At 44.2% G+C, this 13604-nt stretch overlaps 1 protein-coding gene across 2 annotated transcripts in view; it reads right to left on the reverse strand.

Annotated features, from left to right (window-relative positions):
* SLC9A7 (solute carrier family 9 member A7) overlaps positions 1–13604 on the reverse strand; it is a 132008-nt gene that overhangs the window by 52207 nt on the left and 66197 nt on the right. For both annotated transcript variants that reach the window (XM_032426452.1, XM_032426453.1), the window contains exons 4-5: positions 12314–12390; positions 9343–9455 (exon numbers count right to left, since the gene is read on the reverse strand). In XM_032426452.1, coding sequence (XP_032282343.1) covers positions 9343–9455; positions 12314–12390 — 190 coding nt within the window. The remainder of the gene's footprint in view (positions 1–9342; positions 9456–12313; positions 12391–13604) is intronic.

A 13604-nucleotide genomic window follows, 5' to 3' on the forward strand; every position in this document is an offset into this window, starting at 1 on the left:
TATGCATTTAAAATTAGGAATAAACCCTGTCATATGTTAATGTACTTATTTTTTAAAAGATTTTATTTATTTATTTGAGAGAAAGAGAGAGCGTGTGCGAGTGAGCATGAGTGGGGGGAGGGACAGAGGGAGAAGCACACTCCCCGCTGAGCAGGGAGCCCGATGCAGGGCTCGATCCCAGAACCCCGAGATCATGACCTGAGCCGAAGGCAGATGCTTAGCCGACTGAGCCACCCAGGTGTCCCTTTACATATTTTTAATGAAAAATAATTATATTTTCCAAAACAAAAAAAAGTGAGAAGAGAGCCATTTGTTTTACAGTTTTTCACATCTCTTTACTATCTTGATTAATGGGAGACAGATGGTTCTCTTATCTCTTTCTGCATTCGACCAACAGACAGTCAATATCACATGTTATGCAGCCTCTGGAAAACTCTACTCCACTGCACATTCGTGAAAAACTGAAAGTAAACAAGACAAATAATGGGGGCGCCTGGATGGCTCAGTCAGTTGAGCGTGTGACTCTTGATTCTGGCTTAAGTCCTGATCTCATGGGTCGTGAGCTTGAGCCCCACATCGGGCTCTGCGCTCAGCAGGAGTCCGCTTGGATGTTCTTTCCCTCTGCCCCTTTCCCTACTCACTCTCTCGCTTGCTCTGTCTCTCAAAAATAAATAAATATATTTTTTAAAAAGACAAGTAATGTATTACTATTATTATTGAATCATTAAATTAGTTTGGACCTTATGGTCTCCCTGAAAGCATTTTGGAGTTTCTCAACTTCGGTACCACTGACATTTTGGGCCAGATGATTCTTTGTTGTGGGCGGCTGTCCTGTGCATTGCAGGATGTTAAGCAGCATTCTTGGCCTCTATCCACTAGATACCAGTAGCACTGCACACTCCCTGCCAATTGGGACAACCAAAAATGTCTCCAGACATTGCCAAATGTCTCCTGAGGGGCAAAATCACCCCGCAGTGAAGAACCACTGTTCTAAATATGTGCATGCAGGCAGGCTCCTCTCCACACTCACGTCCAACTCCCTTCTGCTTTGTTCGTTTCTACCATAAGGACCTGAACAACTAAAAACTTGCCTCCCCAAGTTCCCCTGCAATGCGTGTCACCTCTTCCTGCCTGGAGGAGACTGGGGAGGCTGGATGTATCCCAGTCATCTTGCCTCCACCAGGCAGCAAATGTGTATCTGAAACACAAGGGCAGTGCCCTGGAAAGACAGAGTGCCCGGATGCCCGATTGTAGAGGGAGCCCTGGTACCAGCTGAGGGCCATCAGCTAAGACAGACAGCTATTTGTTTAAACTCACGTTCGCCAGGTTGTTCTGCTATTGGCAACCAAAGGCATTACTAACGGACACAATTAGAAAACAAAACCAAACAAATATTTACCTTTGTGAGTTATTACAAGCCAACCCCTCTTGTAGCCATCACCCAGTTCAGGCAACGGAATTTTGCCAGCCCCCCTGGAAGACCCCCTCTATGTTGCATCCTAATTTCAAGGCCCTTCCTTCACCCAAACGTAACCACCAGCCTCATTTTATAGTAATCGTTTTTCCTGCATTTCCTTACAGCTTGATCATCTAATGTATACTCCCTGACACTACTGCTTGGTTTTGTCCATTTTTAAATTTAGTTTTTGAAATGCTTTTTTTTTTTTTTTTTTTAACATCTTGTTTACTGCCTGGATTCCTCGTCTGTTCCTTTCTGTCAGCTCTTTCCACAATGCCTATCGTTTACTCCTCTCATTTCTAAATTTTCCAGTCCTGATGTATACAGTTCTTTCCTAACTTCTATCATTTTCGGAGTTTTTTTTTTTAAAGATTTTATTTATTTGAGAGAGAGAGAGCGCACAAGCGAGTGAGCCAGGGGTGTCGGGGGGCGGAGAGGGAAGAGCAGAGGGAGAGGGACAAGCAGACTCTGCGCTGAATGCAGAGCCCGATACGGGACTCCATCCCATGACCCCGAGATCACAACCCACACAGAAACCAAGAGTCCGATGCTCAACCAACTGAGCCACCCAGGCACCCCCTGAATTTCCTTTAGCTTCTACTGGAATATTAGTAATATTCTGCTTTGTACCCTATTTTGCTGATGTTACTTAATTATATGCAACTTTATTATTCAGAGGGGCTATCCTCATTTTTTCTTACAATATGCTTGCATGAAGTCCGATCTCAATCTACTTCTGCTGCTCATTTTAAGTGAGGTGGGGAGGGGAAGACCCAGACTAGCTTTCCTCGTTTCATGGCTCTAGGGCTCCCTCTGCTGGTTTTACATTGAAGTACTGAAAATGTGGCCTCTGAGTGTAGCCACCCCCTCAATACTCATGAAATCTACTTCCTCTGGTCTCTTCCTCCATTGGTATCTGAGCTTTCTTTCTCCTCTAATGCCCTGTCACTGCAGGGTCTGTGGTCCTTAGCAGTTTATTTTTAGGGAGTGGCTCTGTCCTTCCAGAAAGGTTTTCGCCAGGTATTTTTTGAGAGCCCTGAGGGCTCGGGCCACCTTGGCAGCCTCGCACCTCCTCCAATGTCCTCGTTGTCACCCACAGATTGGAGCCTGTAAAGTGCCTCCCAGCTTTAACTGTTGTTATCCGATATGCCTACAAAGTTCTTTACTCCAAGTGGGGACCCCTCCTTTTGAATGTGAATACTTGGGGGGAAGTTCCCTGGCAGTCAAAATGATCAGAGGGCCCCCCTCTTCTCCCCTCTGTTTCCTCCCGCACAGCTGCTGTATCCTACCCCTGAGTCTCGCCACTGCTGGTGGTTTGACCCCAGCAGATAATATTTGGGGACTCATAGGTACTCTGTCAGCTAGCTGCATTTCTGTGTTTTTTCTTTCGCTGCCCTGCTTCCTCCATTTCTGTTAGGGATTAAGGAAAATTCTAAAACTACACTGTCCCCCTCATGCTTTCCTTCTCAAAAGTTTAATTCATTTATTGAGAGGAAGCAAAGAACAATTTGGATAGGACAGATGTTGACTCTATCATGAGGCTGCTCCATGTAATTACACATCCACTGCTCAAATCACTATGGGGAGCAATGCCAGAAGCTAGAGTTCCTGGAGGGCACGTCATCTTCATAACACAAGACACAAGGTCAGTCTCTTTCACCCATCCTTAAATACAGCTTATCAGGTAACACAACAGGAAAAACCTTTAGGGATTTGGCTAAAAAATTCTTATTTTCTGGATTATTTATTACATAAACAGTATCTGGGGTGCCTTCCAGAAAACTTGTGAGGGTAAATTTTATCTGTCAAAGATGAATGGATAAAGAAGATGTGGTATATATATACAATGGAATATTATGCAGCCATCAAAAGGAATGAAATCTTGCCATTTGCAATGACGTGGATGGAACTGGAGGGTATTATGCTGAGCGAAATAAGTCAATCAGAGAAAGACATGTATCATATGATTTCACTGATATGAGGAATTCTTAATCTCAGGAAACAAACTGAGGGTTGCTGGAGCGGTGGGGGGTGGGAGGGATGGGGTGGCTGGGTGATAGACATTGGGGAGGGTGTGTGCTATGGTGAGCACTGTGAATTGTGTAAGACTGTTGAATCACAGACCTGTACCTCTGAAACAAATAATACAATATATGTCAAAAAAAAAAAAAAAAAAAGAAGATGATAGCAGGAGGGGAAGATGAACCATGAGAGACGATGGACTCTGAGAAACAAACTGAGGGTTCTAGAGGGGAGGGGGGTGAGAGGATGGGTTAGCCCGGTGATGGGTATTAAAGAGGGCACTTTCTGCTTGGAGCACTGGGTGTTATACGCAAACAATGAATCATGGAACACTACATCAAAAACTAATGATGTAATATATGGTGATTAACATAATAATAAAATTTTATCTGTCAACTTGACTAGGCCAGGGGGGCCTCAGATATTTGATTAAACATTATTCTGGGTTTGTCTGTGAGGTTGTGGATGAGATTACCATTTGAATCAGGAGACTTAGTAAAGCAGATAGCCCTGCCCAAGGTTGGCGGGACTCATCCAAGTCAGTTGAAGGCCAAGTAAGGAAGAATTTGTGCTTGCTGCCTGTCTTTCAGCTGGGACAATGGTCCCCTCCTGTCTTTGGACCCAGACTGGAACTACACCATTGGCTCTCCTAGTTTTCAGGCCTTTGAACAGCAGATCTTGGGACTTCTCAGCCTCCATCATTACATGAGCTAATTCTTTATGTTCACTGAACCTCTTCTCTTACTTTCTTGCTCTCTCTCTGTACACACACACACACACCTATTTATTCTGTTTCTCTGAAGAACCCAGACTAATATAAAACCTTTATTCTAGTAGTTTATCATTATGTGACATAAGAATTATCTTGTTTGGGGGCACCTGGGTGGCTTAGTCGGTTAAGCATCTGACTTGGCTCATCTTGAGGGTCCTGGGATAAAGCCCCTCGTCGGGCTCCCAGCTCAGCGGGGAGTCTGCTTGTCTATCTCCCTCTCCCTCTGCCCCTCCCCCTGCTCGTATATGCTCGCTCTCTCTCAAATAAATAAAATCTTAAAAAAAGAATTATCTTGTTTTAACCCAATGTTGAAGAAAAACTAAGCATGCTAATAATAACAACAATTACTAAGGACTAACCATGAAGCAGGCACTATGATAAACATTTTACTTAGTCCTCATCCCTAGGTGGGTAGTACTATCATTTCCCCTAATTCAGAGATGAGAAAACAGGCCCTGTCTGATAGGCTGCTTTCTGCCGCAGCATCAAAACTCCTAAAATCTCAGTGGTTGAACCCAAGCGAAGTTTTAGCCATTACTCATATGACATGTCTGCTGGGGGTTGGCACCGGAAGTCTCTGGTCACATCAGTCACTCGGGGACTCCAGACTGGTGGAGGCTAATCTCAAAGAACAGAGCACAGGGCTGGCAGCCCAGGAGACATAGGAGCCCAGGACTTTATCACAGGGTCCTGGCAGGAAAGAGATAACACCCTCCAACTGAGCAATTTGAGAAGTATTTAGTGAAGGGATTGTTTATAGAAATGTGGGCAGAGTACGGGAAAACCACAAGAGAGAGGACAGTACGTGCCGCTGAAAACAGGGACTATCCTATACTATCTCTAAGCCCAGAGGGTCCAGAGAAGGCGAGGCTGCCTGAACCAGGAGCTGTGTAGAGAGGGTCACCTGATGGGATCTATGTCCTTTGATCAAGGGACACAGGCAGCCCACAAGATCCTGCATCTCCACCCTCCTTCCAGTCTTCCACTGGTGCTCCCCTGTGGACAAATCCAATGGGAAACCAGAAGGCAAAGGAACCTTTGAAATCTTCCATACAAATCAGCCTCCTGGCGCCCAAAGGAGGGCGGAGAAGGGTAGTGAGTAAATCTGGAGGGGAAAACAGAAGCCAGCCCACATAGCCACCAATGGGTTATGAGAACTTAGCACACAGCCAAGTCCAAAGATTTAGTGAAGCGGGGGGTTGAGCGCCATGATTTTCAAGAGCCCTTTTGACTTTAAACACCGTTTTCCTGAAATACTACAATTAGCAGTAGTAAAACAAAACAATAATGTACAGCTAACTCACTTACCTATGACAAGAAAGGCTAGCTTATACAGTTAATACTAATAATAATTAACACTTAACATGGCCCCGGTCTGAATTTGGCTGCTCTGACTTCCAATTTCTCATTCTCCCTGCCCATCACTTTATAAATCAAGGCAGGGACCCCCATGCACCCCTCCTGAGCCAGCCTGTGCCTAAGCAAGAGGAGCAGCATGGGTGCGGACAACCGGAAGATGACGGAGGGGGTGACAGACTGGGTGAGTGGCTTCTCAAGGTGGAGAGTAAACGGACTGCTCCCCCCACAGTGGGACCCTTGAAATCAGGGAGAGCAGGGTCCCAAGGGCTGTCTCTAACCGGACACGGACTAAGAAATGACAATTAATTGACTGAAGACCTCTGGTATAGGCATCTAAAAAGTAGTGGGGGAAAATAAAATGGCAGATGTAGGAAGAAGGAAAATTCAAGAACCTGAATTTGCTCATTCAACGAACGAACTTAGCCTGAACACTTCATCTGTGTACTAAAGAGCACTTAGCACTGGCAAACACTCAGTACAAACTGGCAAGTATTGTTATGTACAAAACAGGCTTAACTCAAGAGCTGTGGGAGCGAGTAAGTGAAGGAGTAAGGGCAGAGTGTGTAGGCAGGTGGCTTACTGGAACTGAGTCTCAAAGGACAAGCAAGAGACTGAGCAGCCTGGGTGATGCAACTAAAGAATTACTCTCTGACAAGACCAATCACAGATTCTGAAGCCTGTGAGTAGGCCTGATCGACTCAAGGGGTGTAAAAGTGACAGAATTAAAATGAGAGGAATCAGTTCATAATGGTTCACGGGAAGGAAGAGCAACTCATTTTCTCTGGTAGCTGCTAGAGATGCGCTCTGGGTGGGAAATGTACATTGTCCTTTGCTGAACTATGGGTCCCTCTAAAGTAACGGTCCACGTGGCACCCTTGACACCAGAAGGGAGATGGCTGCAGGTCACAGAACGGCCTACACCACCCCACACATATGGTGTCCCCTTCCACGGCAAGACCGGAAGACTGGGGTCTCGAGCCAAATATGATGTAATCAGGGACAAGGACTCGGATTCCTTCATATCAGTCAAGACCGCTACATATCCTGATACTGGAATTTTGGTTTGATGCACCAGGCACGAGAAGTCAATTTGGTCTTATGGTCCCTTCTAACTCTGCACTTAAGTTTTTATCTCTTTTATAGCCCAAGTTTTCAAATAACAGATTTTTAGGAAGCTGGTAAAAGACTTTTAATTTACAAAAACAGTTTACATTTCAGAAAGATTTCCATTAAAAAGCAGTTAAAGTTAATGTCCTGGTGTTTAATAAGTTTAAACTTTCAATTTTCTAGAACTTTCATTTATATAAAACCCTTACTGTGCCAATCTTCACAGGCCAAATAACAATGGTGTGTCATGGTGATGCCTTCCATTAATTTCTACCACAGCATGGATACATTAAAGTGAAGTAAACAATTAGGAAGATAATCTGAAAAAATAAGCCTTTCTATCCAATTAAATGAAGCAACACTAATAGGTCAGAAAACAGTATCAATGAACTTTATATTACACTAACCTCCCTTTGCTTATTGGTGGTAGTAGTTTAAGAAGTTAGTGATAAAGTTACAGATGAGGGGGCACCTGGGTGGCTCAGTCAGCTAAGCATCTGACTCTTGGTTTTGGCTCAGGTCATGATCTCAGGGTCATGAGATCAAGCCCCACATCGGGCTCCATGCTCCGCGGGGAGTCTGCTTGAGATTCTCTCTCTCTCCCTCTGCCCCTCTACCACCCCCTTGAAATAAATAAATCTTTTTTTAAAAAGTTACAGATGAGTATAGTTAGTAATATATTTTCAGAGAGACTAAACACCTTTCTTAGACTTATGCTGAATCTTTTTCTGAATAGACACATATTTGGAGATAGTCATAGACATTGTAGTATGAAAATAATAAAGCTATTTTTTGGAGTGCTCTTTAGAAACATGCTTGAATTAAGTGATGACCTGTTAGTTATTTATTACTATTTCTTTAAAGATTTTATTTATTTATTTGAGAGTGAGAGAAAGATAGAGAGAGAGAGAGCACATGAGAGGGGGGAGGGTCAGAGGGAGAAGGAGACTCCCTGCTTGTTCCATTAATTTCTTCCTGGGACTCGATCCCGGGACTCCAGGATCATGACCTGAGCTGAAGTCAATTTGGTCTTATTTCCCTTCTAACTCTGCACTTAAGTTTTTATCTCTTTTATAGCCCAAGTTTTCAAATAACAGATTTTTAGGAAGCTGGTAAAAGACTTTTAATTTACAAAAACAGTTCTCTCCACTGTACCATGCCTCGTGGGAGCCCTCCAGATCAGTGCGATGATAGAAATGTTCTCTGTGGGGAGAATCTTAGTATCTTTAAAATCATTACTGTCCAGAATGTTAGAGGGCATCATAGATGTTGAGAAGACCTTTCCACCTCCACTACTGGGACAGCACCCTCTCTTTCTCCGTAAGTTCTTTGCTGACGATGTCCTCTCAATGGTTGACATCAGAGGAAGGAAGAGCTGTAACTATTTTATGTGAACTGATTTAATTATAGGTTCCAACTTGGAAAAGGGAGGGTTTTCTTGTTTGTTCTTGAGCTACAGAGCAGGGCGGGCATATAATAATTCCACTTTTAAGAAGTGGCTCGACTGACACTCGAAAAGTACAAGGTAAGAGATTTATGAATAGGAACCAGGTCACAGTGTGCTGTTATGCGGGAACACTGAGCAAAAAAGGAGGTTACAAAGGACAGTACATTCACTGCAGGTACCGGTGTGCACTTCCACTAAGAAAAGGTCTTGTTTAAATGAAATGATATGATTTCCTAAATGAAGGAGAAAGCACCACACCGAGGAAGAAGACGGGCTAAGTGTAAAAATTATGGCCATATTAGACATTCTAAAATGAAAGACAACAGGGAAATACAGGCAGAAGCAACCCAAGTGTCCGCTGTGGACAGATGCGTAAACAGAATGTGGTGCAGGTGCAGGGGAATATTACTCAGTCTTGAAAAGGAAGGAAGCTCCAACACCGTGCTAGCACACAGATGAACCACGAAGACACTACGTGGAGTGAAATAAGCCAGACACAAACAAACACCATATGATTCCACCTTCTATAAAGTAGCTACGGTAGTCGCACTCAGAGACAGGAAGAAGAATGGTGCTCACCGGGGGCTGGAGGGAGCTGGAAATGGGGGACTTATTGTTTATTGCATACAGAGTTCCAGTTTCGAGAAATGAAAAGGTCTGGAGGCTGGTTGCATGACAGCATGAAGGGAGTTGACACTGCCGAACTGTACACACTTACAACTGATGAAGATGCTAAAATTTGTGATGTATTTTTTAGCACAATACGAAAATAATAAGGGGGCGCCTGGGTGGGTTAGTTGGCTAAGCATGTGCTTTCGGCTCAGGTCATGATCCCGGGGTCCTGGGATCGAGCCCCACGTCGGGCTCCTTGCTCCGCGGGAAGCCTGCTTCTCTGTCTCCCCCTGCTTCTCCCCTGCCCATGCGCACATGCACACACGCACGTCCTCTCTCCCCCCTCAAATAAATAAAATCTTAATAACAAAAACAAAAGGGAAATGCACACCTTTCTTCGAAAAGCCCTCTAACTCTGTTAGACCACTTCCTGATCTCTTCCTCCATCATTCCATGCTGACTCTACAATCTCCGTCTACTGCAACCAAAGTCGCTGGTTGCTCTGAATGTTTTAAGACTGAAATAATGGAATGCCATGGTGACAAAGCCAAATATGCAAAATACCTGGGTCAGTGGCAGAGATAATCGCTCCAAAGAAGAGACAATCTGTGTAGTAAAATTTATCCGAGAGCTGCCCCACAATCTTCATGAGCTTCACCACACCGTACATGAGGTTTCTGTAAGGAGGGAAGATAAACTGTGTGAGAAGAGAAAACGAAAACCCTCCTGAGTAGGCTGGCCAATGTGCAAGCAGCGTAGCCCGGAGTACTGTGCACTGCAAGGGTGCTCCGTGAAAACCCTGGGCAGCTGTTGTCATTGGGCGCTTATCAGGAACACGTGCAAATAAGACTTTGGCACCAAGTAATGGTTCTCAGTCAACGCCATCTTGCTGAAACAGGTGAACACTACTCCATTGCTTAAAATCGTGCTCACTTACCACTATCAAGTATGGGCCTCGATTAGCAACAACTTAGGCGTCTGAAGCAGCTGGGTAATGGAGGAGAAGGCAAGGGAAGGGAAAGACCGCTTCACAGTGTGTAATCGGTGGCTTGTACAAAACGGACAGGATTCTAAGGCAGTGTGTTTAAAGCTGTGGAAATGAGCATGCGCTGGACGAGCTAGAGAGGAAAAACAGATACGGGCAGGCCACGGAGGTCCAAGTGACCAACCTTCTCTGCCAAGAATTATTTCAAAAAAAAAGGGAAAAGGAGCAAAACACTGTAAACATCCTAGTAGAGTCTCAGTGTACCCATCGGTATAGGGGGGCCTCTCATTCTCTGCAGGGGTTAAGGCAGGCCAGCAGGGGCCCTTCTCGTGCCATGCAGGGTGTGACATGGTCCAAGACAGATTCCCAAGTTAAACAGTTCCACTTGGCTGGGGCACATTTCCTACCAGAGAGCTTAGAAAATGGGAGTGAGGAGTGTTAAAAGGCCTAGTACATGTCACTAAGGGTGTGTGTGTGTGCGCGTGCATGCGTGCGTGTGTGTGTGTGTGTGTGTGTGTGTGTGGTGGTGGTGGTGGTGGCAGCTGCAGGGGTTAGGGGAATAAAAATAACGACAGAATAGATTCACTGTACCCTACAGCTAACACTCTAATAATAATATTCTTGCCACTTAAGGACCACGCCGTGGCTCACCTGCTCAACTCTGTATCCCGGGCACCGAGAACAACAGACTGACTAAGCTAGGAGCTCAGGAACTGTTTCCAGAATGGAATTCTTTGGAGAATACATAGCTAGAACTCAGTGCTTCCCTACTGTGGGCCGGGCTCTGTTCCAGACACTTAAACAGTTCAATTTCGATTCCCAGTAACTCTGTGAGGCAGATGTGATTTGCCTTTTGTTGCCTGTTGAAGGCTTCTTTGCCCTTCCTTTCAGACATTTCCTGAAACTACACCTGCTTCTCCATTTCCTTCGACCACAAATAGACTTGGGCGCGGGGCTGCTCTCTGGCAACCTTTTCCCATCTTGCCACCAATACCGGTCAGCTAACCTGTCACTCTTCAGTGGCTTGTCTCTCTTAAAGGACAAGTCCAAGCCCCTCCTATTTGGGTGACTCAAAAGGCCCTTGGCCTTTTATCTCCTCCAGCTTTCCTGCTCATTTTTTAAAAAGTAACTAAGGTCCGTACTTTGCTCCAATTTCCTTAAGCTTTTACCTAATGTCCCTTTTCTGTTCCAGGACGCCATCCAGGATCCCACACGACACTTAGTCATCATGTCTCTTTAGTATCCTCTTGGCTGGGACGATCTCTCCAACTCTCTGTGGTTTTGATGACCTTGGCAGTTTTGAGGAATAGCGGTGGGGTATTTTGTAGAACGTGCCTCAATTGGGACTTATCTGATCATTTTATTTTTTTTCCTCTTCTCACGATTACACCGAGGTAATATGTTTTGGGGAGGGAAAGGGCCATTCTCATCACAAACATCAAGGGTGCAGAGTATCAGCGTGATTTACCACTACTGCTGCTGATCTTGATCATCTGGCTGAGGTGGTGTTTGTTGGGTTTTCCCCACTGTAAAGCTACGCTTTCCTCCTCCTTTTTCCCTGATGTCCTCTGTAGGAGGACATCACTAGGCACAGCCCGCAATCAAAGCGGGAGGGGGCATAAGCTCCCTCTCCTGTGGGGTGGGGTGGGGGGGTCCACATAAATTATTTGGAATTCTTCTGCACAGGAGATGGGTTACTTCTCTGCCATGTATTTATTCATCCAATCATTTATTAACATTGGTAGAGACTCAGATGTTTACTTTATAGTTTGGGTCCAGTACAATGTTATTTATTTTGTCGTTCTTTGGCCATTGGCCTTAGGGGAGCCTTCAGGTTGGCTCTGTGTCTCTTTGACACGCCCCAAGTCCTTTTGTTTGTTTTCTGGGCGCTTCCTTACTTCTTGGCACTATGATATGCTCCATTCTTATCTTGTATATTTGCTGCCCCAGCCCTAGAATCGGCCATTTCTGCAAAGTGCAGGAACCAAGATCTGGGGACTAGGTGTAAATTTTTTCATTTTAATTTACCTTAATCTTAATTTAAATAGCTACACATGGCTAACAGCTACCACGCTGCACAATGTAGCCCTAGATCTTAACTGCCATCATCATAAACATCGAAATCCTGGACTCTGGTGGTTGTCAGGGGTTGGGGGTGGGGGAAATGGGGAGATGTTGCTCAAAGCATACAAACTTCCAGTTAGAAGAGTAACAACTTTGGGGATCTGAGGTACATCATGGTGATTGTCGGTAATAATACTACATCATATACTTGAATTTTGCTAAGACGGTAGGTCTCAAACGTTCTCATCACAAGAAAGAAATGGTAACTATGTGACAGGATGAAGGCAGTAGCTAATACTAGGGTGGTAATGATTTTGCAATTTATAAATATATCAAATCAACACATTGTCCACCTGAAACTCACACAATGTAATATGTCAATTGTATCTCAATATAGCTGGGGAAAACACTGGACTCTGCGGGCCCCTGTGGATCTCATCTCTTTGGAAAGTATGTTAATTTGATTAATGACAAAGAGTAACTTACCCAATAATGAAGCAGGAAACGGCAGTCCCCAAGAAAGCATAAGCCAGAATAGACCCAAGATTTCTGAAAAAGTGTCTCTGGATAAAACAAAAGGGAGGAATCACATTGTGATTTCTGATACTGAGCATAAGAAACACAACAAAAGTCTCTTAAAAGTGAAACTTGATTTACGGCTTCCATTATAACAAGTAATAACTGAAGTTACTCCGGAATAAAGCTATTTAGCTATAAACATTGTGGTTTTAAAATATCCCTAGTCCTATTAATCACTGAGCAAGCAAGCAAGGGCTTAGTAAATTTCAGAGAAAACTACTCTGATTATATTAAGTTACACTGAGAAAGTGTATGTGAGTGTGAGTGTAAGAGTGTGTGTGTGTGAGTGTGTGTGTGTGTAAGTAGACCGATCGTTTTCATAGATCTAACCCAAACTATTTTACTCTTTTACTCTAGTGATTCAGCAAGTCACTTCCAGGTCTAGTGTACCTTAGAAGATCATTACAGATAGAAGTTTGAAAATGATGAAGCATGAAAGTGCTGCCTAAGGGGCTTTCTGCTTAATTCAGCATCAGAAAACTGTGCTAAGTATCTGGCCTCATGGCATCTGAAGTGTCTCCTGATATTCTTCTGGATTAATCTTTGGAGCCTGGGAAAGAGGGCCAACAGAGATGGAAGTGGATAAATGTAAAATAGGTAGTTCCATGTAAGATGGGCAAATTTATAAGTTTATATATATGTATATAAGCATATATACTTATACCAACATAAGATCTAGCAATTATTCAGAAAGAGATGGCAAAATTGCAATCCTCTCAATGCTTCTGTACATTCACTGGTTACCTTAACACACACACACACACACACACACACACACACACACACACACACACACACGAATTTACTTCTCATAAAGTCATTAAGCCTGTGGGATATTCTGATGGGGAAAATCCCTGTTCCTGGGACCCTAAGGCACAGTTCTTACTCCTCAAGGCACAGGCTGTTCTCATTGGACAATCAGAACTATTTCACAAAACCAGATAAACAAAAACCCCAAAACAACCTAATATGATAGGGGCCGGGAAGACTTTATTTAAAAATTTTAAAAGGCGAGGCACCTGAGTGGCTCAGTCGTTAAGTGTCAGCCTCTGGCTCAGGTCATGATCCCAGGGTCCTGGGATCGAGCCCCGAGCCCCGCGTTGGGCTCCCTGCTTGGTGGGAAGCCTGCTTCTCCCTTCCCCACACCCCCTGCTTGTGTTCCCTTTCTCGCTCTGTCAAATAAATGAATAAAATCTTA

Source organism: Phoca vitulina, unplaced genomic scaffold, assembly GCF_004348235.1.
Source record: "Phoca vitulina isolate PV1807 unplaced genomic scaffold, GSC_HSeal_1.0 scaffold35, whole genome shotgun sequence".
Taxonomy (NCBI): domain Eukaryota; kingdom Metazoa; phylum Chordata; class Mammalia; order Carnivora; family Phocidae; genus Phoca; species Phoca vitulina.